The 22359-nt window shown below is 44.6% G+C and overlaps 1 protein-coding gene across 4 annotated transcripts in view; it reads left to right on the top strand.

Annotated features, from left to right (window-relative positions):
- The window catches only part of LOC111835526 (bridge-like lipid transfer protein family member 1), a 77933-nt gene that overhangs the window by 53810 nt on the left and 1764 nt on the right, over positions 1-22359 (top strand). For 2 of the 4 annotated variants that reach the window (XM_023795952.2, XM_072697725.1), the window contains 31 exons: positions 1345-1530; positions 1753-1921; positions 2159-2370; positions 2576-2774; positions 2863-2922; positions 4257-4471; positions 4902-5090; positions 5502-5632; positions 5858-5981; positions 6072-6181; positions 6441-6507; positions 6997-7053; positions 8625-8869; positions 9192-9401; positions 9554-9731; positions 9939-10128; positions 10324-10485; positions 10681-10820; positions 11583-11745; positions 11985-12176; positions 12619-12792; positions 13263-13400; positions 13605-13820; positions 15414-15567; positions 16243-16400; positions 17905-18097; positions 19270-19487; positions 19613-19867; positions 20075-20278; positions 20610-20810; positions 22074-22208. In XM_023795952.2, the coding sequence (XP_023651720.2) occupies positions 1345-1530; positions 1753-1921; positions 2159-2370; positions 2576-2774; positions 2863-2922; positions 4257-4471; positions 4902-5090; positions 5502-5632; positions 5858-5981; positions 6072-6181; positions 6441-6507; positions 6997-7053; positions 8625-8869; positions 9192-9401; positions 9554-9731; positions 9939-10128; positions 10324-10485; positions 10681-10820; positions 11583-11745; positions 11985-12176; positions 12619-12792; positions 13263-13400; positions 13605-13820; positions 15414-15567; positions 16243-16400; positions 17905-18097; positions 19270-19487; positions 19613-19867; positions 20075-20278; positions 20610-20810; positions 22074-22208 (5245 nt within the window). The remainder of the gene's footprint in view (positions 1-1344; positions 1531-1752; positions 1922-2158; positions 2371-2575; positions 2775-2862; positions 2923-4256; positions 4472-4901; positions 5091-5501; positions 5633-5857; positions 5982-6071; positions 6182-6440; positions 6508-6996; positions 7054-8624; positions 8870-9191; positions 9402-9553; positions 9732-9938; positions 10129-10323; positions 10486-10680; positions 10821-11582; positions 11746-11984; positions 12177-12618; positions 12793-13262; positions 13401-13604; positions 13821-15413; positions 15568-16242; positions 16401-17904; positions 18098-19269; positions 19488-19612; positions 19868-20074; positions 20279-20609; positions 20811-22073; positions 22209-22359) is intronic. The other 2 variants (XM_023795956.2, XM_072697726.1) reach the window with 2 other exon arrangements.

The following is a 22359-nucleotide window of genomic DNA, read 5'->3' as shown; positions in this document are numbered from 1 at the left end:
GGTAGTTAGTTACATACCAGTGGTGTGTCTGTCGCAGTTCTTATCTCACGGAAAATGTTGGCCATTTAGGTTAAAGGTTAAATTCGATTCGATTCGATTCAATGACTCTATAGGGAAATTCTTGACAAATATTTAAATGGATGACAAAGTCTGGTTTGCACAATTTCCCATGTGCCTTTACTTGTATATTGTACTTATTCATATTTTCTTATTTGTATTTTTTTAAAAAAAAATTTTGTATTTAATGTTTTCTGTTATCTACCAAGGGTTTGAGAGTAATGTAATTTCAATTCTCTGTGTATTCTGTACATGTGGCAGAATTGACAATAAAGCTGACTTTGACTTTGAAATATTCAGACATAGGGAAATATTTAGATATAAAGCATATAAGTAGTATAATTTATATTTTAAGACATGAACATTAACACAAACGCAACGAAATAGTCAACCACCAAATTCTTTGCGATTTCTTGGCCAGTATCAACCCCCCCACTATCTCTGCTAGCACCTCCAGAATTTCATTTTGAACAGTTTGACTTGTTTACACGGAAGTACAAGGTGGCTTTCTCCTTTTCCCCTAATGGCTGATGTTTTGAGTCTTAAAACTTCCCCTTGTTATGAGTCACAATGACCACGCTGTGAAACATTCTGCGTGTCTGTGTAATGTGAGCCTGAGAATATCTCACCTGGAAGTCCCTGGGTGCTGGTGTGTTCCTGGCTGGTTATATGCGGCTGTTTGCTAGTTTGACCCAGGCTTTATATTCTTCTAGCAAAACTCTCTCCATTTATCAGATGATGTTTTCCGTTGAGCAATGCAAATACCGTCAGTACTACTTTCCTAGTCCCACTTTTCATTTATCTATATTGTGAACTCAGTCCTGTGTACCAGAAAAGTGTTACAGAATTAACTTTTTTATATATATATCTGTGTGACTTCAGTGCTGAATATAATGGCTCCAAAATACAGTTTAATTTTTGTCAAATCTATATCTATCGAATGTTTTTCCATCTATTTATGTCAATTCTGTTTTTTTTCCCCCTGCCTCAAATATCTTGAATATTTTCCCCCACTTGATACATTTTGTAACAGTAGTTTTTAAATATAGTTTTAAATGTAGGTTTCATGTATATGCATGTGATTCTGCTGTTAACTATCAGTTATTACCAACTCTCTCCCTTTCAATAACTCTTGCCTTATACATTTGGGTTCCATGTTTCTCTGTTCTGAAATGGACTTCACTGATAGCCAATGGCAATTGGGTAGGCGGTGACCAAGGGGCTCTCACTGTTAGTCCATTAGCAGGATTGGGTGGTCACGTTCAACTCTCTGTCCAATAAACACAGGGCATCCAGGTGACAGCGACCACGCCCTCCATGCAGGCCGTGCGACTGGAGACGGGCTTGATTGAGCTGAGGCTCTCCAATCGGATTCAGACCAGGGCCAAACCCGGGAGTAGCAGCTATCTGAAGCTTTTTGGGAAGTGTCAGGTGGAGCTGAATCTGGCCTTGGGCCAGATTGTCAAGCACCAGGTGAGCATAGAAATTCTGCATAGTATAGATCAATCCCAATGAATGTTTATTTTCAGGTCAGAATTTACTTGTCTGTGTTCTACATTTCTGTTGATCAGTAGACTTTTCGAGGTCTTTGTCAGTGGTGGGCAGAAAGTGGTGGGTCTTGTTGCAAAATTTTCTTTGGGATCAGCAGTCATCCATTCATTCATCCATCCATCCATCTATGCTGTGCGTCTGTAGGTGTACGAGGAGGCTGGCTCGGACTTTCACCAGGTGGCATACTTCCGGACGCGCATCGGCCTTCGCAACGCCCTGCAGGAAGAAATTAGCGGTTCTGTGGACAAAGAGGCTGTACTCATCACTCTCAATCGGCCCACTGTGTTCGCCCAGCCAGTCGCCTTCGACCGAGGTGAGCTCAGCCTCATCACCCCCCCCCCCCCCACTTTTTGCAGATCGTAGGAAATGTTCTCCTGATCTCCAGAGTTTGAAAGATTTCATTGTACAGTTGGTTGTTAGATGATTCATGAAATGACTACGCTGTTTTCCAAAAATAGGAATGGCCTCAGTAAGACTTGGCCCCATTCGACCTCAGGCCCATAGTTAACTGAACGATCGTAATCACGGTCTATGACTGGTCTGTTGGCAGCCGTGCTCTTCTGGCTGAACTACAAGGCCGCGTATGACAACTGGAATGAGCAGCGGTTGGCACTGACCAAGGACATCCACATGGCTACCAAGGAGGTGGTGGACAAGCTGCCCGGCATCCAGCAGACCTCGGCCCAGGCCTTTAGCACTCTGTTCCTGCAGCTTACCGTCAACGACCTGGGAATATGCCTGCCTATCACCAGCACTCTCCAGGTACTCTGCAGAGGCCAATATTATCAGTTGGTGATAATCCTGTAAGCCTCTTTATCCTGAGAATGATACACTGTTCATGTGGGTTCAAATCCCAGGGAGCGCAGAGAAATTGTAGCCCTTCCATGAACTGTAAGTCGCTTTGGATTGAAGCGTCAGGCGAATGAATAACCGTGACTAGATTCCTTGTCCGTTTTGCTTCCCGTAGGCCACCCCCGACGTGGATTCCGACATTGGCTCTTCGCTGGTGCTGACCATCGACAGCACGCTCATCACCGCCTGCTCCTCCGAGTCACTGGTCAGCAAGGGCCACTTCAAGAACTTCTGCCTCCGCTTTGCCGAGGGCTTTGAGATATCCTTGGACGACTGGAAGCCGCAAGAGAGGGGGGACGTCATCATGAATGCCTGTGAGCACTTTTCTGAAGCTTCGTGATGGACTGGTACTTGCCGGTTTTGACTGTGCAGTGACTGAATTTGATCTGGACTCCCTCTTAGGTGTTGTCCCAGATGGTACATATGAAGTATGTTCAAGGACCACAGGCCAAGCATCAGCAGGTGAGTAGAGCAAAGGTGGACTGGTCAGAGGTGCCATTTAAATACACCCACTGGTTGCATTGTCAGTAAATCAGGAATTAGCAAAGTAAGGGAAACCTAACTGTCTTGCCCTGGCTTTCTGCTTTTAAGATAAGGGCCTTTAGAAGAGAAAATTGCTTTTGTATTTAATCTGGAGTGATGTAATGAAAGTGGGAGGAGCCTTATGATGTACAGTACTGTGTAAAAGTCTTAGGCAGTCAAAGACAATGTTTAAACCTATTTATCTGGGTATTGATTCTTCTGTTATCCTAAAAGTTACCGATATCTTACCGATGACCTCCACTTCAGTTCTCAAACCTCCTCAGGTTTATACCAATATGATAATTTAAACATCATTCTCTTTGTCTGGGCGGGAGGGGTGGCTAATAGGTATCTAATTGTGTGACATGCACCCCAGAGGAGCCCACTACTGTGCAACTTCCCAGCGGCGCATTAAGAGCTGCTTACAGGTGGATTAGATGTAAGTTCTGGGATTTAGGCAGGGGCCGCTTGGAAGGCCACCGCTGTGGACTGGGTCCTCGAGTCAGGAAGGGAAAGCGCCTCGAACAAGGGCCATTCTGTCCCGGCGACAAACAAGACGGCTATTGTGCACCGGGGGCCACGGGCAGCGCCAAGGCGGCCCATGAAAGGAATCCCAATGTATACTCTGAAACGGGCCCAGTCATCGGTGTCGGCTAGCCCTCGTGAAAGAGCCGAAATCAATCTCCCCACCAGTGAGGAGATTGTTCGCCCGTCCGGAAAGACCGCTTCTGGTCACAAACATGTTGTTGTAATGACTTCCTTGGGGGGGGGGGGGTTTACAAATAGGAATTGTCCAAAAACCTCAGTTACGTGCTGATTGTTTGAGCAGCAGCTTGTGAGGGTTGAATCATCCCAAACTCTGGTTCTTGGGCAGTGTCCGGTCAAGGGTCGAGCTATAGGCTCGTGGCCTAGGGCAAAATTTTGAAAATGATTTTACTGAAGTAAGTTACACATCAGTCGGGGTCCAGAACAACTGTCATATAACCGTTTGTAAGCGTGGCAGTGTAGGTATGGTAAACTCTCACACATTATAACTTCATGGAGTGAACAAGAATTTTATTTGTTCTCCAAAAAGTTACTGATATCTTGTTGGACTTTAGGGGGAGGTGTTGAGATCGCTGAGCTGACACACTTAGACTTAATATTGCAGATTTACCCCTACATGAAGATCACTTAAAAATAATTTTCTTAGACTGCCAAAGACTTTCACACAATACTGTAGAATCCCTCTGTGATTAGAAGACCGATCTGTGATCCCAGTGTTTCGCACACAGAGAGCAACAGTGCGGGGACCTGGACGTTGAACGTGCTCTGGAAGATGTGTGGCATCGACGTCCACATGGATCCCAATATCGGGAAGCGGCTCAGCGCCCTGGGCGGCACGCTCACTTCCTTCACTGGCGAGGAGGATGTTGATGACGCTGCCGATCCCAGCAACGTCAATGTGGTCGACCTGTCTGATGAGGATGAGCTGGACTCCATCCTGACGGTCAGGCTTCACGGTTTCTGTTAGCACATTTTCTATCATTTCTATTTCACTCTGGGCAAAGCTCAACAAGTTCTTTTTTGCTATATTTTTTTGCATTAGTTTCTCTACATTCCAGAATAAGTCTACACATGTTTCAAATGGGAAGTGATGTAATAACAGTGGGTGGCGTGTTGTTGTTTTGACCAATACCAGCATATTTTGCTTCACAAAATACCTGCTTTTGTTATTTTCTGATAGCAGCACTTATATGGGGATATGCCAGCTCTTCTGGCCTTTGACAGAATGCTTCCTGCTTCCATTCATTTAGTGTTGTGTTTAATATACTTCAACATAATTTGTTGAGTTGATAGATATACAGTTGTGTCTACTGTGACCCATGTGAAAGTAGCGAGGTTAGCTGAGCTTCACCTCTGCCCTCCGCTGTTCGCAGCACTCGGATGGAGTGGCCAGCTGTAAGCCCACATTCAAGAAACGCCTCGTAAACCACCTTCTGGGACTGAGCCCTAGTTCCCAGAATTGCTCATCCCGTGTGGAATATCTGAGCTCGTCAGCTGTCCCCGAGCGCGTCTTGCTTAGATCCTGCCAGGCCAGGGTCCCGCGGCCACTCTCATGGGGATGCGTACGTACAGGGCTGGCCCTCAGGATCTTGTTTAAACGGTCTTCTTCTCTTATCTGGTGTTTTTTTCCCCCTGGGCTTGGAACTTTCCATGGGGCTAGGTCATCTTGCATCGATCGGTGTTTCGGCCAACATTTTGATCTTTGGAATTGCTAGCCAGGAGATTTCTTTTTCAGGTTGCTTTCTAATCATTTCACAGCACCGTAATCACTCTTTAAGAATCACATCGGTGTTCAGGGAACAATGAATGGGTCTGAACTCTGGTTTTTGATTAAAAAAATCACGGATCTTTTTAGATTTAGGTGGGCAGCGGTTATTTTTGTAGAAAAATCAGTCATTGAAAATTGCTTTCCCTCTAAAGACATTGTGGACTAGTTGGGATGTAATACTGACTATTCTAATACCTTTACACAGGAGCCCATTGACTACAAACGTCAAATAGTGGCTGGGAACATGGTTAGTGATGGACGAGGTCGCAAGTTCTCCAAGAGAATAGTGGACATCAGAGAGCTGAACGAACAAGCCAAACTCATTGATGATCTCAAGTATGTCGTGATTGATTTGATGATGATATCATCTTGAATAATATCTTTAAAAAGCTAATAGCTATGCTAACAGGATGACCATATGCAGAAGTATACAATATTATATAGTATTTTGAACAGCATCCACACATCCGTAATAGTGCTCCATGACCATCTCTTGAGAATGTGTTACCAAAACCAAAATTATGATCCCAGATTTATGCGGTCTTGCTGCATCTTTTCTAGGAAACTGGGTGCAAGTGAAGGGACGATAAGCCAGGAGATCCAGCGTTTCCAGCAGCTGGAGTCCTTCGCTGTGAACGATGTGAGGAGAGATGTCAGGAAGAAGCTCAGGAGGTCCAGCATGAGGGTGTGTAGGTTGTGCACATGCTCGAAAAATGTAAACACTTCAGGCATTTGTTAACAAACAAGCAGAGGTCATTCACTGCTCTCCCAACAGGCTGCGTCTTTAAAAGACAAGTGGGGCCTGAGTTACAAACCCAGCAATAGCCGACCTAAGAGTATATCAGTTCCTGGGAGGGCTCCTTTGCTGAGGATGGAGCGACTGAGGTACTCATCCACCTGGCTGTCCTTCTCTTAATGTGTTGGGTTGCAAGACATTGTACTCTCCAAATACCCTGTAGGGGGCGATGAGTCATTCATTCTTCAAATCGACCCTGCAGTCGAGCAATGCTTTAAAGTAAAATACCAGACTTCTGCTTGATTTTTATATGGGTGTGTTTGTGTGTGTGTATGTGGTCGCTTTTAGTAAGATTAATTCAGGGAGATTTGTAAAGGTCAATACAGATTTTTTTCTTTTTGACTGTAGGCCAGGGGATGGAGATGACCTTCCTGAAATTCGGGTAGATGCAGTCTCCCCAGGGCCGCATGATCTGGTACAGTTTTTCCAGTCACTGCCTTATCAAGAACTTACTTTCTCCATGATGGTGGCCACTGTGATACACTCACATGGTGCTTCGATTCATTACGTGGACTTGACGGTTTGAATAAGACCTCGGATCTTGGTCAAACCCTAAAGCTGTTGTGTAATGGTTTTCCCGGACCAAGGGCTTGTTTATCTAGAGCTGAAGAGTACTTGATTGTTTCCTCTGGGCTCATGGTTAGAAGGTGAAACATCACACTCTGTCAAGCACTTGTTTGCCCAAGCAATGTAATGAAGTTATTGAATCATAGTGTAGCCATTAATATTCACATCGATAAGTATTTTTGTTTTACCATTCAGCTACATACAATCTAAAACAAAATAAGTAAAATTAAGATGAATGCTCTGACTAAAGGGAGAAATATGTTTACTGATGTTTTGCTTGCTGACGTTTTTGTTCTGGTTTTGGTATATTTTTGTTACTCTTCAAACACAACAACAGATTAGTAATCTGGATGTTCCCGATCACCCTGTGAGCCCAGGAGGCTTGTTTTTCCAGGTATCTATGAAGATGACTCTGGAAGATGAATCGGTTCTCCTAACGCTTCTCCTTACTTTACGGCTATCTGACTCATTTTGGGAGCAATATGCAAATTCAAGACGCATTCCTCTGCTCATCTGGGAAACACAAATAATAATAATAATAATAAGTTATTAATTAATACATTTATTTAATTAATAATTCATTAATTTTATTTTTGTAAGTCATTAACCCCTTTAATTGGTTGTGCAGGTTTAAAAGTTTCAGGTAGCTTAGAGTCATTGGATTTGCATTTCTGCTCTGACCCGAGACTCTTGTCCTCACTGCAAATGCATCTTTTTACGGCGGTCTGTCCTCTCTGGGGTCCTCCAGGGGTGGCGGCCTTTGCCCACAGCTGATCTTTGTGTATCAGTGCAGCAAAGCAGAGACAGGCTCTTGGTGTTGCCTGCTTTAGGTGGAAAACCTGATATCTTTCTTAGCAAAGTAACATTCTCTTTTCTGGTGAGGTGCATTCTGGGGGAAAAAAGTGAGCGGAGGGGAGTTCTTGTTTAGAAAAAAAATGTATATATGTGTACAACAATTAGGGAGCCAATAATGCAGAATGTTTGAGCTGGTGCCTGATTTTCCTGGGGTTTTCCCTTCTGTGTGGAGTAGATTTGCTCCTTCTGTTTCTTCATGCTGCAGGAAAATGCATGATCCTGCCTGTTTAGAGTGACCTACCGTCTGGCACCTACCAGCCAAGGCCCTAGCTAGACAATATGCATTGTTAAAAAAAAAAAACAAACGAATGAAGATGATCAGGGAATCTACGATAAATAGTATTTATCAAATATCAATCTTTGGCAGAATGGTACAGTCCTAACTTTACTTCAACAACTAAGTGTGTAAACCGAATAAAATGGCTGGTATTCGCATCACATCCAAGCTTAATGAATAATAGGCAGCTCATAACAGTCTGCTAGGCTGAATACGATAGCATAGAAAAATCTATTCCCGATTTCTAAACGCATAGTACGGTACACTTTGCATGTTAAATTGCTTTGCCATTCCCAGTCAAGACCTTTTTATATAATATACAAACCATTTAAATTATTCCCCTGTACAAAGTTACTACTGTATGCACGGGGAGCACTATGTTTTGGAAATTTAAATGCAGAATAAACGGCACTGAAAAGTTTAAAACTTACTGCAAGAAACATGAGATCCCACATGTGACTGAGGCTGGTTGCTTAGATGAAGATGCGTGACGTATCCAAGACTTTTAACATTAATGAGATATATATAGCATGCACTTACATGAACAAATTTTCTGTATTACATATATATCGGCATTGTTTTGTGGTTTGCAAATTTCTGCGACCTTTCGGCAAAATTTTCCCATTTAATTGGTCACTGCCAACTCGCAAGTAATCAAAACCACAAATGTCAGTTGCACGAATGGGAAGGGGTTACTATATACATGTGCTTTTTTTTTGTTTGTTTTTTTTAGACCTATTACGTTGCCTGGCTGGTATCTGCTAGACGGTCAGCTACTCTCCACTGCTAATTCTCTAATGCTGCCTTCTCTCATCTTCCCATCCCGCCATCAGTTCCCAGAGGGGGCCAAAATGGACCAGCTGAACATGGCCACCGATGAAGCTTCCCCACAAGTTCATTTCCCATTCGTTAGCGAGAGCCCAAGTTCCGTGTTTAGTGCCCCCACCACCCCTGCTGTCTACCCACCTGGCCCTGGGCTCTGCCGGCAGGCCGACAGCTCCTCCTCGTCCTCCGTTGACTCGGACAGGGAGGAGGAGTATAACCGGAAGAGGCAGCCCCCATGCTTCGCAAAGCCTGTGTGAGTGCCGCCGCTTCCTCGATATCCATAGGTGGGCGGGGCAAGGCTGGGAGACACCTGGAGTTGAAGGCAGGGCCTGACTCTGCATCAGAGAAAATTTATTGGCTGTTGAGTTTCCATATTGTTGATTGTAGCCAAACCAACCAGGGGAAATATTGCTAGGATAGGAGTAACCATTTTATGGCGAAGGACAGCTAACAAATGTTACCCTGTTTATTTACAGCATGAAAGTACGTGATTATGATTTAGGCTTAAATGTAAGGAAAAAGTGGTAATCTGAATAGCTTTTGATATTGATGAAGACGTTGCCTCCCATCTTCAGCTCGGAATCCCAGAAGAAATCGTCCGGCCTGTCCGCAGTGAGCCAGCTGTTGGGCAACAGCTGGACAGGCACGTCGGCTGTACGGGGCATGGCGGGCTCCAGTGAGCGGAACATCGACTTTGAGTTGGACGTCCGCGTGGAGATCGACAGCGGCAAGTGCATGCTGCACCCCACCATACAGACGGAGCAGGACGATGCTCCATTCATGAGGTGATCCCCCTGGTGCCCTGGGTCACCGAGCTTCTGGGGCACTCAGTAACCTATCTTAAGGATCCCAAGAACTGAATTAACCCCCCCCCCCCATCTGACCATGCTTCAGTCCTGCATTTTAAATACTTTTTCGGTGATGTTTTCCTGTGTAGGAGTTATGAACACATCCTGAAGAACGTGCACCAGGAGTCTCCAGAAAACAAGCCAGAGAGGCCTTCAGTCTTGCAAACTTCATACCCACCGGGTGGCAAGAAAGTGCCAACCTCTCTTCAGACCAAACCTAGCGACTCTGAGACCACAGTTTTCTACATTCCCGGGGTGGATGTGAAGGTCTGTCCATATCTCACTTCAGTGAAGGTTCTTCCCTACAGAGGAATACTATTGAATAGTCCTATTGATTTTTGTGAAACCTCAAAGCTTTTGAAATTGCTAGTTAGTGTTATCCATACTGACCTGCAGCCAGATATAATAGATACCGGGTTTTCAGGGCAACTAGTCGCTGATTGTGTAGAATGACAGAGTTTCACCGTTTCCTAGCTACATTACAACTCCAAAATCCTGAAGACGGAGTCACCGAGCACATCCCGTGGCTCCTCTCTTTCCCGAGTTCTGTCCAAGGAGTACAAGCTGTTTGACATGAACGATGCCGACTCTGCCCTTACGCCGAACCCAGGCCAAGACAAAGCCGACACACTTCTCTCTTCCACTCCTGTACCAGTCCAATCAGGTACTGCCATTTTTTAATCCCCTTTTCATTCATTGGGTTTTGACATGCCACTTCCTGATTCAGGGATTCTAAGGCCAGAACTCCCAGCAGGGTTTAATTGATGGTTAGTCATTTGAAAATCCCAAACCAGATGGATTTGTGAAACTTGTCCAAGGTTCCTTGGTGGATAGTGACGAGTGTCCTGTCACCTTGCAGCCAAAGGGAGGTGCTCCGGAGCTGTGAAGATGGCCAAACTTTATGCCTGGGTAGCCTTGCAGACACTGCCTGAGGAGATGGTGATCAGCCCCTGCTTGCTGGACTTCCTGGAGAAGGCTCTTGAGACTATTCCCCTCACGCCAGTGGAAAGGACGTGTCCAGGTAGGGGTCTGGCCTTCATCTAGTGATTGGCCATAATGTAGAACAGGAGCTTTGATCTCTCCTACCGGTTACATTTATTGGGGTCGATAGCCTTTCTCCCCACATGTGCTCGTATGCTTCAATAAACTGGGATGCAAAACGCATCCTTTCCGGCTTCGACTTCTTGACCACTTCACCACCTGTTTGTCCTCACAGCACCCAGCTCCCTGGACAACGACCTGGGCCAGTTTGAGCCAGTAGAGCCATTTGAGGAGTCCACCATGTCACTGGTGTCTTCTTCGGGCTCTCCCTATTCCTCCTTCCCGGTAGACGTGGTGGTCTACGTCAGAGTGCAGGTATATCTTCTTTAAACAAAAGCTGAAATGTTGATGCTCTTTGGATATGTCGTTTCCCATTCGGTGTTGAAGCACCATAGTAACTAAATGATAACATTCCCTTCAATAGTAAAATTACTCGAGTCTTTGTAATGAAGAGCTGTCTTACTTTGCATTTACAATTAGGTAGCAGATGCTTTTCCTCCCATGATCCTTCGTCCTTTGAGGGGTAAAAAAAAAGCACAATCTTCATTGTTCCGTCATCCCTTGATACATGATATATTTTTTTTCGTTGCTCTGTCATCTCTTGAGAATTAAACATCAGAATCCCTTTTATTGTATAAGTACTGTACAATAATGTACAGTCCTGTATAATAATGTACAATGTACTTTATTACTTTAATATTGGTAATGTCTTATATGCATAATTTATCAATTATCATATATAAGTACACAAAAGTCATGCTGCAGATGGTTTGTTATAGTCCACGGTAGGTGGTAGGTTTTGGAGTGTATTCCTGTAGTAACTCTTTGTTGCATTAAGAGAGCATGGAGGGGTACCAGGTGAGTAGAGGTATTCCTGAAGCCAATGGGTTTTGAAGCACTTCTTTAAGATGTAAAGGGAGTCTGATATCCAAATGCAGCTTGGCATATCATTCCACCATCGGGGAACTATACTTGAAAAATGTCACTGGCTTTTTCCGACCTAAATGTTGTTAAGGAAGAGCTAGGTGTGTGTGTCTGGTGTGGTGACCTCGCTCTGATACCGAGTGCTTCATTCAGCCATCTCAGATCCGGTTCAGCTGCCTGCCCGTGTCCCGGGTTGAGTGCATGCTGAAACTCCCCTCTCTGGACCTGGTCTTCTCCTCAAACCGTGGCGAGCTGGACCCATCCCTTCCCGGTCCCTCTTCCAGCCATTCCACACTAAAGAACAGTGCCAGCAAAGGTACTGCAGGCATCTCTAGTGGCTTCAATCATGTTCTTCCATCTTCTAATTTTTTATATAAATTAATTTCTTCTTATGTTAAATCAGCACAGCGTATTATTGTTTTTCCAAGGCCATTTGGATTTTGCCGGATTTTATGCTAACCTTGGAAGGAAATGCCGATGTATGTATGCAGTGTCCCAGGTGCTGCAGGTGACCCTGATGTCATCATTCCCACCCCTTCTCCCCCCTCCCCCCAGGCTGTTCCCCGGGGCACGGCAGCCCCCCAGTCAGAAGCAGGCACAGCAGCAGCCTGTCCGATCTCACGGCATCACCCTCCACCAACTCTTCCGGCCTCAGTTTCACGGCCTGCATGTCTGACTTCTCGCTCTACGTCTTCCACCCGTACGGCGCCGGCAAGCAGAAAGCGGCCAGCGGTGGCCTCCCCCCGGGTACGGCGCGGAGCTCTGCGCCACTGCGTGCGTTCGACACGCAGTGCTTGGTCTTTTCTTGATTTTAATAGTGTAAATAGTCTGTACCCGTTTAAGCTGATGTATTAGCTAATGCTAATTGCTAATGACCAGTGATTAGAGAAGAGGGCTGGGAAACCATTGAGGGATTAATATGTACTATATAATGTTTAACCAGTGGGAAGTGGGTTAAAACTAAGCCTAACCCTAACCCCCATCTACTCTTGTGAGCTTGGAACAACTGTGTTTGATTCGTCCCTAATTACTTATAGCAATTTTTAGCGGATGATTAATCACCATTTGTGCTTATTTGTCATGCTTTGCCACGTGACAGTGATCATACAACAAGGTGACACTATGACCCGGCAGTGAGACTAGGTCGTAGAGCCTGGTCTCTGCGGTGACACCCGTTCTTGTGCTTCAGGCTCGGATGAGGAGCCCTGCTCGGTGACAGGCCGGAAGGATTCCCTCAGCATCAACCTCGAGTTTGTGAAGGTCAGCCTGTCCAGGATGCGGCGCACTGGCGTGCCGTCCCTTTTCGACAGCTTCGTCACCACCAAGGGCGGCAAGATGGCCACCACCCTGATCAACATTTCAGGTTGGGTCTGTACAGGAAACATACACACACAGGGCGTGCTGGATAAAAGCCAAACTGAATTGGACGTTAAAGGATGTCTTGACACGTTTGTGCTTTAATATAACAGAGATGGTATTGTCACTGAATAAGTAAATATCTGTTTAAAAACCAGGCCATGGCCTAGAATCCGTAGAAAGTATCGTACGACATATCGCTAGCCCAGGCGCAAATCAAGAATCAAAAGTGACTACCGAATGAATGCATCACTATCGCATTGTTGTTAAGTTGAAGTATCGTGAGCCGAACCATCGCAAAGCGAGGCACGTCTGCTTGCGTGTTGTATTTTAATTCACACATGGTCTATGATTAATTCTCAAGACTCAAAATTTAAAATACGTGATGGATAATTCATGGTCCGTACTTGACAAATAACATCGCTTTGTGTGGCGTGGAGGGACCGACATGAGTGACCCTGTTCGCCTTCTGTCCAGCTGTGTGCGACATCGGCTCGGCCTCATTCCGGTACGACATGCGTAGGCTGAGCGAGATCCTGGCCTTTCCCCGAGCTTGGTACCGTCGCAGCATCGCCCGACGCCTCTTCCTTGGAGACAACACCATCAACCTTCCCAGTACGAGTCCGCATGGTCAATACACCCCTCCTTTGGCGGGAACAGACTCGATTCAGTTTAGCCTGATTTACCTATATGTATTTCCAACATCCATTATACTTGAAACCCAAAGGTAAAAAAGAGAATGAGTACCTGTTATGACAGGAATAATGTCTTTAGTTATCTAAACAGCTACCAAATTGATGTCTCGACTAATGCGTCCAGCTCCTGGCCCCGGAACTCCAGAGTCTTCGGAGGGCATGAACCAGCACCTCTCTCCAGAGGTCCAACAGAGGGTCCACTGGAAGCAGGCCTCTCCGCAACCCCCTCTGCAGCACCCCTCGAGGTTTGGGGATCACTCTGGCAGCAGCATCCTGGGACACCTTAAGTCTTCCACTCGCTCCAAAGCAGCGTCTGACTCCACTTCGGCCCATGGGATAGGTAGGCTGCCGGTCCATTTCCTCAATAGCCCGTCTGCTTTCTTGTCATGCTCTTTAAGCCGACATTGTGTTGATATGTTTATATACAGACTGTGCTGCATAGTGTTTTGGTGGGTTTGAACACTTTATCTATAGAGCGTTATACAGTACTGTGCCATTTTATTTTTGCAAAGGATCTGGGGCTGGTTGCACAAAACACCTTAAGTTTTCCCCTTAAGTATGACACTTAAGATTTAATTTCTCCTTAGCTAAGGAATTTATTTAAGGGTGTTGCACAGAACCCCTTAAAAGGTTTCCTTAGTTAAGGAAAAACATTAAGGGATTTACAACATTGAAAGATGTTTTACAGCAGTAAAATTGTCCCGTTTCCATGGAGACCGTTCATATGCTTGCACTCGCGCCTGCTTGTGATACCCGTTATCGCCTCACAAAGTAAAAAAAAATGCGAGAAAAGAAGACAAGAAAGCCAAATTGGTCAGGGGAGGAAAAGATTATACTTTTGGAGGAATACAATAAAAGAAAGAACATACTAAAAAGTAAATTTGATCCAAAAATAACAGCAAACAGAAAACAACTAATGTGGGAGGAAATTGCAATGAAAATTAATTCAAGAAGTCTGGTGAAAAGGTCCATCCAAGAGTTCCAAAAAAAATACGGCAACTTATCTGTTCTGGCCAAAAAAGAGATCACTAATTACAGGAGAGAGTGTGACAAAACTGGTAAGATAACTCTTACCAGTTGACGTTAACTTAACTTACAACTTCAGATAGAATCAATTACTAACATGACTTGAGGGAACTGTTAGCGTTAGTTTATGTTGCTGACAGTGAAATAGATCTCTGTACATAAGTTGCTCATCTTCTTTCAACAAGTTATTATTACACGTTAAAGTATTTAAGGTATAGATATAAAGTAGACTGTAACGGTGGGTAACAACGTAAATACATCACCTATTACAGCCTGGAACGAGCCCGTAGCTTAAAACCGCAGAGCAATCATTAATTGCAACGCAGCTGGGAGAGCATGGCTTCGGATTGTGGAGTGATCCAACTGTAGACGGTCGGATCAAATCAGAAATTGACTGCCGGGCAAATTTATAAAGCAAAACCGATTGCTCATTATTAAGCGTAACTAAGAGGTTCTTCCGCGTAACACTCTTTTTGGGATGCATTCATTTTCGTTATTTATTATCATAAACTCGGCCATGTTGCAGTTAAGGTACGGTTAGAGGTACCTTCATATTTTTTATTCCTTAGTTTGGTTGCTAAGGTCTTTTGTGCAACCGTTAAGGGATTCCTTTAAGTATAAGACCAAGATAAGGAGAAAAACTTAAATACTTAAGAGAAAAATTTAAGGAAACCTTAAGGAGGAGACTTAAGGGTGTTTTGTGCTACCGACTTTATTTTAAGGAGACCTTAACTCGGCCTTAAGGAAAATCTTAACTTAAGGTGTTTTGTGCAACCGGTCCTTGATTTTTAATTTTTAATTTTTAATTTTTTGCCCCATTTGCCCTCTCCCCCACCCTTTGTAACGGTCACAGAATGGTATGTTCCCATTGTGAATGGAAACTTCTTTTTATTTTTTTCCCTTCCAGATTCCGTCACCAGGACAACCACCCCATCAGTAAGTAGGAGTACCAAAGTGGGTGGCCAGCAGGGGGCGCCGTGGGAGACGCTGGTGGTTTTCGCCATCAACCTCAAACAGCTGAATGTTCAGATGAACATGAGCAACGTCATGGGCAACAACACGTAAGGCTGAACTCTCGCAAACCCAGTCGGCATCATCGTGGCAGTGGTCATGTGACCTTATAGCACACCTGTGGGTTTTTACCAACCACATGTAAATGCCCATAAAAATGCTGTTTTAATGCTATTTCACACACTATACTTCTGATGAACCAGCTCCTTGTTTTTTTATTTATTTATTTTTTGATGTTCTGGTTTGGGAAATTCCACTGATAGCTCTATCAAAATGAGCTATACTGACCTCCAGTAGTAGCACAGGTTCTGGTATTTGTCATATAACCATAAAAAAAAAACAGCATTGGGAGGGTGGGCAGTTGGTAGCGTAAGCATTTCCAAAGATTGGGGATTTTTGTTTATTTCACCCCTCTCCCCATGCTTCAACAATGTTAAGTCTGACCTTTCTTAATCTATAAATGAAAAGCTTTGGGAAATACAGTTCATAATCAATCAAAGGTCATTAAATGTCGGGTTTTCTTGAGGGGCAGCAGGGAGTGTAGTTTTTAAGGATGTTGAGAAGTAGCTGACAAGGTTTGTGTCCGAAAATGGGATTTTCCATTATTCCCTTGAGAACCGAAGGTGTTTCCTTGACAACCGAAATGATTGTTAAGTGTCAAAGCAACCGTTCCGTGAACGGATGCTAGCAGACATGATGAACTCCGCTGTGATGTGTCTGATCAGGTGGACTACCAGCGGACTGAAGAGTCAGGGCCGGATCTCCGTGGGCAGCAATCGCGACCGGGAGATCAGCATGTCCGTGGGGCTCGGCAGGTCACAGCTGGACTCTAAGGGTGGCGTGGTAGGGGGGACCATTGATGTCAATACACTGGAGATGGTCTGTAAGTGCCTCTTGCATTCTGAACCACTGTTCAGCTCTAAATGTTTTTTGTCCCCATGTATGTTTTAGTCAAAGATTTTTACCAATTTGATTCATTCACTGAATACTGCTTCTTCCTATCTGATTCCCCTGAAGCAGGTGGCATATTCTATGATTCTGTTATATGGTGATTCTCTAATAATTTACACATCACTCCAATTGCACATTTTGTGGACTTGCGGCTAATGACATATCGGGTGTAGGGGATTGTCCTGTAGTTCATGTTTTCAAAAGAAATGGTTAAACATCACTTTCCTTATTTTAACCCTCTGGGGTGGACGGAATCGTCGGCGATGCCACGTATCTTTCTCGTGTATTTCAGTTCGCAACTCGCTGAAATCTTATTGTACAAACATGAAAAAATGCTGCCTAAATCCGTAATCTGTCTTTTCAAAACATCCATTGTCGGAAGTATTAATGTTTTTAAAATGAGGTTAAATAGGCAAAAAAGTAAACCATGTCACCTTTCTTTGTTTTACCTGCATCGGGGGCGTGTAGTACCGCTCTCACCCGAAGATCGCTATTCACATTCTAAATAGCCTCATTAGCGCGTATCAGATCGCATTCGCATGGTAATTTGAACAATGCAGCAGTGAAACGCGATCCAGATACATCCCCTTCAGCGCCATGAAAGGGGGGGGGGGGGGTGTCCAGGTGTCAATGGCTCATTCATACACATGAGAGCTTCTACATATTCAACGGAAGGAGACCAGAAATAGTGACATGAGTTCGGTTTTTCTTATTTATTTATCCAACTGAATGTTGCATCTACACCATTTATTCATCTTCATGTAGCCAAGACTTTGGTGATCAGATATCTGGGATCAAAACAAACTGGCAGCATTGCTTACTATGTACTTTTATAATGTTTCTGCAAGTGTTCCAAACTGCATTTTGCAATGTCTATACTTTGATGTCAAATTACAAACTTCACATAAATCTGACATATTTAAAAAGTACACTAAGATTAAGATGAGTTTAATGCCAAAACAAATATATAAGAAATATTTTTTTGGCCATGAATTAAGTTTATGATATTGAAAGAAATGTGTGATCAGTGAAAGTGTGTTCCCTACCCCTAGACCCCAGAGGGTTAAGTGAAAGTAAGTGCTTAGTCACATATGATCTTTAGTCATATGTAATCTTTAGTCAAACATGTTAGCATTCAGGTATCAGGGATCTTAAATTGTCTAATTTCTTGAAATGACTCGTCGTGTTATAAGTAGCACTGTTCTCGTATATCAGTGATTTGCGGGGGTTGAGTTCCCGGAGTTCTGTATCACTCGTGGGTGTTTGTTCCAACTTCCGGAACCCAGGCAATGGGGTTAATCCTTCCCAGTTGATGGAAAATGCACTCATTCAGTTTGAAGAGGTGTAGCATCTGACTGACAATGTCCCACGGTTGGTGCCACTCGCACGGACACCAAAGCGACAAAGTTTGCAAGCCTCTACCTGTCTCTTTGCAGCCCACATCTCTGAGCATCCTTGCCAGCAACCTAAACACAAGATCCAGGTCACCATGGGGTCCACAGAGGCCCGGGTGGATTACATGGGCTCCAGCATCCTCATGGGCATCTTCAGCAACGCCGACCTGCGGTTGCAGGATGAGTGGAAAGTTAGCCTCTGTGAGACGGCGGACCCCAGCCTGTCTGAGAAAAGGTTCTTGCCATCAGCCCAATTGTTTGCCACCTCCTCATACTAAAACTTAGATTACAACTAATACAATGCAACAGTGATATACAGTATACTAGGGCTGTAACGGTACACATATGCATCATGTATTGTTCGGTTGCATAATTTTTCCCTTCGGTACACATAATGAAATAAATGCATTTCCTTATATGGATGGAACCTAAATTCACAAGTAGTTGTTCCACACTGAAAACATTGTACTAATTGTCAGTTTGAGCTGGGTACGGCTAGTGCCGGTTAGTCAGAACGGCAAAAATAGAGCTCAAAGACCCTCCTTTGTCACTTAAATCAGTAGTTTGGCAACATTTTGGTTTCCTAGTAAATAACACCAATATCAAAGTTGATGAGACCAAGACTGTCCATTGGCTGTTATACTGAACTTGGATTTGTTGCTGGAAAGACATCCAGCTTGCCAAGTCCTTTTATATGACATCACACCGGAGTGTTTGTATGATCGGAACAAGGCAGAAACAGGCTCTTTTGCCAGGAAATTCCGACCAAGCTAAAAAATAACTAAGGCTATAGGGGTGTATATTGCTATTGCTTGGTATACAACCATACTCGGTAGTAGAGAAAACATGATTTAGTTTGTTGTTTTGACCCTATATTTGAATGTTTATTTATTTCACATATTGATTTTTACATATGCAAATAAGCGTCTCTTGGGTTTTGTTTTAAAGACACGTTGACAGACACGTTGCCTTTTGTTTGGCTTACAACTGATTTTGTGTTTGCAGTTTTAATGACAGTCAGTTGAAAAACTAATTACATTTCCTCCATTATACTGAAACTGCACCGAAATGTGAACTAAAAACCAAGATTTGTACCGAATCTGCATTTTGTGTACTGCTACACCATTAGTATATACAGTGCTCCTAATAGCGTGATCAATTATCTAGTTATAATAATAGGTACATAAACAATTATAACAAAACTGATTTAATTATCAGTTTACTCATTAATTTAATGTATTGGATGTGGTAATATTTTATTACTGGTAAATCTTATTGATGAACTAACCTCACTTGCATAATTCAGCTAAGAATATCTCCCCAGAGGGATTGTATTGAAATAAACGAAGCTGCTTCTTTCAAACTAAGATGACTGACGGTGCTTTATGGGTCTCCCCACCCGTCCAGTGTGATCTTTGTCCAAGGCGACCTGCAGTGGGACATCTTCCAGGTGATCATCTCTCGTTCCACCACGCCCGACCTCATCAAGATCGGCATGAAGCTGCAGGAGTTCTTCACCCAGCAGTTCGACACCAGCAAGCGTGTCCTGTCCACCTGGGGCCAGGGTTCATACATGCTACCGAGAACTCCAGTCCTGAGCGCTGAGAAGGCCAAGGCTGAGCTCCGTAGGCACCTCTTAAAAATCGCTCTTTATTATAATATTTGAAGTACTACCTTCAGGGATGCCTGACCTCATTGTTCAGGTCTTGGCCACCTTCCTCTCACCCCGTGTCCCTGTTCTGACTTTCAGACACGGGTGCAGACCATCACCGCCACTGGCCCAGCGTCCTGAAGGCCATCGCTGGCTGCCACATCTCCCTGTTCCCCAAACCTCTGCCCGAGGATGCCGTGCAGCTGGGTGGCTCCATGAGTCTCCACGGCAACCACATGACCCTAGCCTGCTTCCACGGGCCTAACTTCCGCTCCAAGTCCTGGGCCATGTTCCACCTGGAGGAACCTAACATCACATTCTTGACCGAGGCCCAGAAGATTGCAGAGGAAGATGGTAAACACCCAGCTAGGGAAAAATACATTGCACGATGCGTTGACATTTTTTAAATAAAATTAGTTCAAATAGTCTATTCATCTATTTAAAATAAGGTCATATTTATATAAAGACTTCTTTTTTGCATTATAATTAGTGCTTATGAGAAAATTATGAGATGTTATCAAGGTCTTTGTAGGATTTCACTTTAATCACTTTTTAACACAGGGTCTTGTGATGACTCAACATACGTCGTTCAAACGCTGGATTTTAATCTGGGTCACAACACCATTGTGACCAGGCCCTGTGGTGCATTGGAGAGCCCCATGGCGACCATCACCAAGATAACCCGGCGACGACACGAGAACCCTCCCCACGGCCTCGCCTCCGTGAAAGAATGGTTCAGCTATGTGACTGCTATGCGGAATGAAGGTTTGTATATTTATGTGTGACTTAAGTACCACAACTGTCCTGATTTTACTTCAGCAAGCTGTTTCAGGTAGATCTGACTTTAACCATATGACTGTTATGACTAATGCTTATTGTAAAAAGTCATTGTTGTTGACCAGTGGTCTGATCAAGATGACTGCACAAATAATTTTATATAGGACATGCACTTTAAGTTCAGTGATTTAAAGAATACAGACCATTCCTCCTTTGATTCAATGGGACTGGAGCCCACTTCTCAGAGACATTTTGGGTGTGACATAAATGCAGCCTCCTGTCCAAGTTGTAATTTGTTGATGTGACCCTGGTTTCTCAGAGCTGAACAAACTCAGGGAAGTGGAAACCGATACCAGTGATCCCGAAAGCGGAGTGGAGTCCAAGGTCTCCAGCGAGAGGAACGCCTGCAAAGGCTCCTCCAGCTATAACCATGAGACAGAGACCATCTTCGCTCTGCCAAGAATGCAGCTGAACTTCAAGTCCACCCAAGTGCAGGACCCCAAGGAGCCCTATGTCACAGGTAATGAGTTGTGTAGAGAGTTCCAGAAAAGCAAAGCTGGGCTAAGAATATGTAAGACAACAAGTTTGGGTGTTTATTTGGGGTGGGTGGGGTCAGGGGTCAAACTTTGAATCGGGATCGTTTGTTAATTGGCAAGTACTTTTAAATACAAGGAAAAACAAGCAAGAACAATCACGATAATAAATAAATTTTGTACATAAAAATATGTATGTATGTTACACTGCTTTTCAAGACATCCAAAGCTCTTGACAGAACCAATGGGGGGGGGGGCACTTCAACCCCCACCACTGTGTAGCCCCCACCTGGATGAGGCAACGGCAGCCATTCTGTGCCAGTACGCTCACCACACAGTAGCTAAGGTGGTGAAGGGGTAGGAGAGAATTCTAACCAGTTGCCCACAGTGTCCCCATCACTACACTGGGGCATTGGGATCCACACAGACCACAGGATGGGCTAACCTGTTGGTCACAGTGTCCCCATCACTGCACTGGGGCATTGGGATCCACACAGACCACAGGATGGGCTAACCTGTTGGTCACAGTGTCCCCATCACTGCACTGGGGCATTGGGAATCCACACAGACCACAGGATGGGCTAACCTGTTGGTCACAGTGTCCCCATCACTGCACTGGGGCATTGGGAATCCACACAGACCACAGGATGGGCTAACCTGTTGGTCACAGTGTCCTCATCATTGCAGTGGGGCATTGGGATCCACACAGACCACAGGATGGGCTAACCTGTTGCCCACAGTGTCCCCATCACTGCACTGGGGCATTGGGATCCACACAGACCACAGGTTGGCCAAAAAATAAAGTGATGTGCATAGCACAGCTAATGTAGCAACAGGTGGTTATATGGGTAGGGGCGGGGGGGCAGACAGAATGATTGGCTGTTGATGGGGCCTACTGCTGTAGAAAAACAACTGTTTAGGCACGTGGTCTTGATCTTGACAGACCTTCAGTCATTTGGCAAAAATGGGCTGGTGCTCGGACACCCTTAGCCCCCACAAAACCCCCTGTACTTCCCTGTTGCTGAGTGTAGGTGACAGAGGGATCCAGTGTGCCTGTCCCAGGTTTGACAGGAAAATGGGTGTTTTATATCGTTTTGTTTGCCTGGGGTACCCATAAATTTCCTGCTCCTTCCCCTCCAGATTCCCCTGTTCTGTGGTTCTGTCGGTCACCCAGAAGGTGCCTCTTCCCCCCAGCCCATGTGGAAATAGTTTCCCTGTGGTTTTACTCTGTGGGCTTTTTTTTTTTCCAGCCTCCAGCGGCAAGCCGAGGGTGGAGTGCAGTGTGGTGACAGAGTTCACCGACCACATATGTGTCACCATGGATGCTGAGCTTATAATGTTCCTGCATGACCTGGTATCTGCTTACCTGAAGGAGAAGGAGAATGGTAAGAACATCTGACTCCCTCTGATACCACCACGCTGGGCCCGTTTCTTCTGAGAAGTCAACAGCAAGTGTCCCAGAATGGAACCTCAACTACTACAGCAGTTTCAATAAGGTCACTCGAGAGTTCATATATTTTCCAAGCTCCATTGTAA

This window comes from Paramormyrops kingsleyae, chromosome 12 (genome assembly GCF_048594095.1).
Source record: "Paramormyrops kingsleyae isolate MSU_618 chromosome 12, PKINGS_0.4, whole genome shotgun sequence".
Lineage (NCBI taxonomy): Eukaryota > Metazoa > Chordata > Actinopteri > Osteoglossiformes > Mormyridae > Paramormyrops > Paramormyrops kingsleyae.
This window is presented reverse-complemented; position numbering and strand designations above follow the sequence as displayed.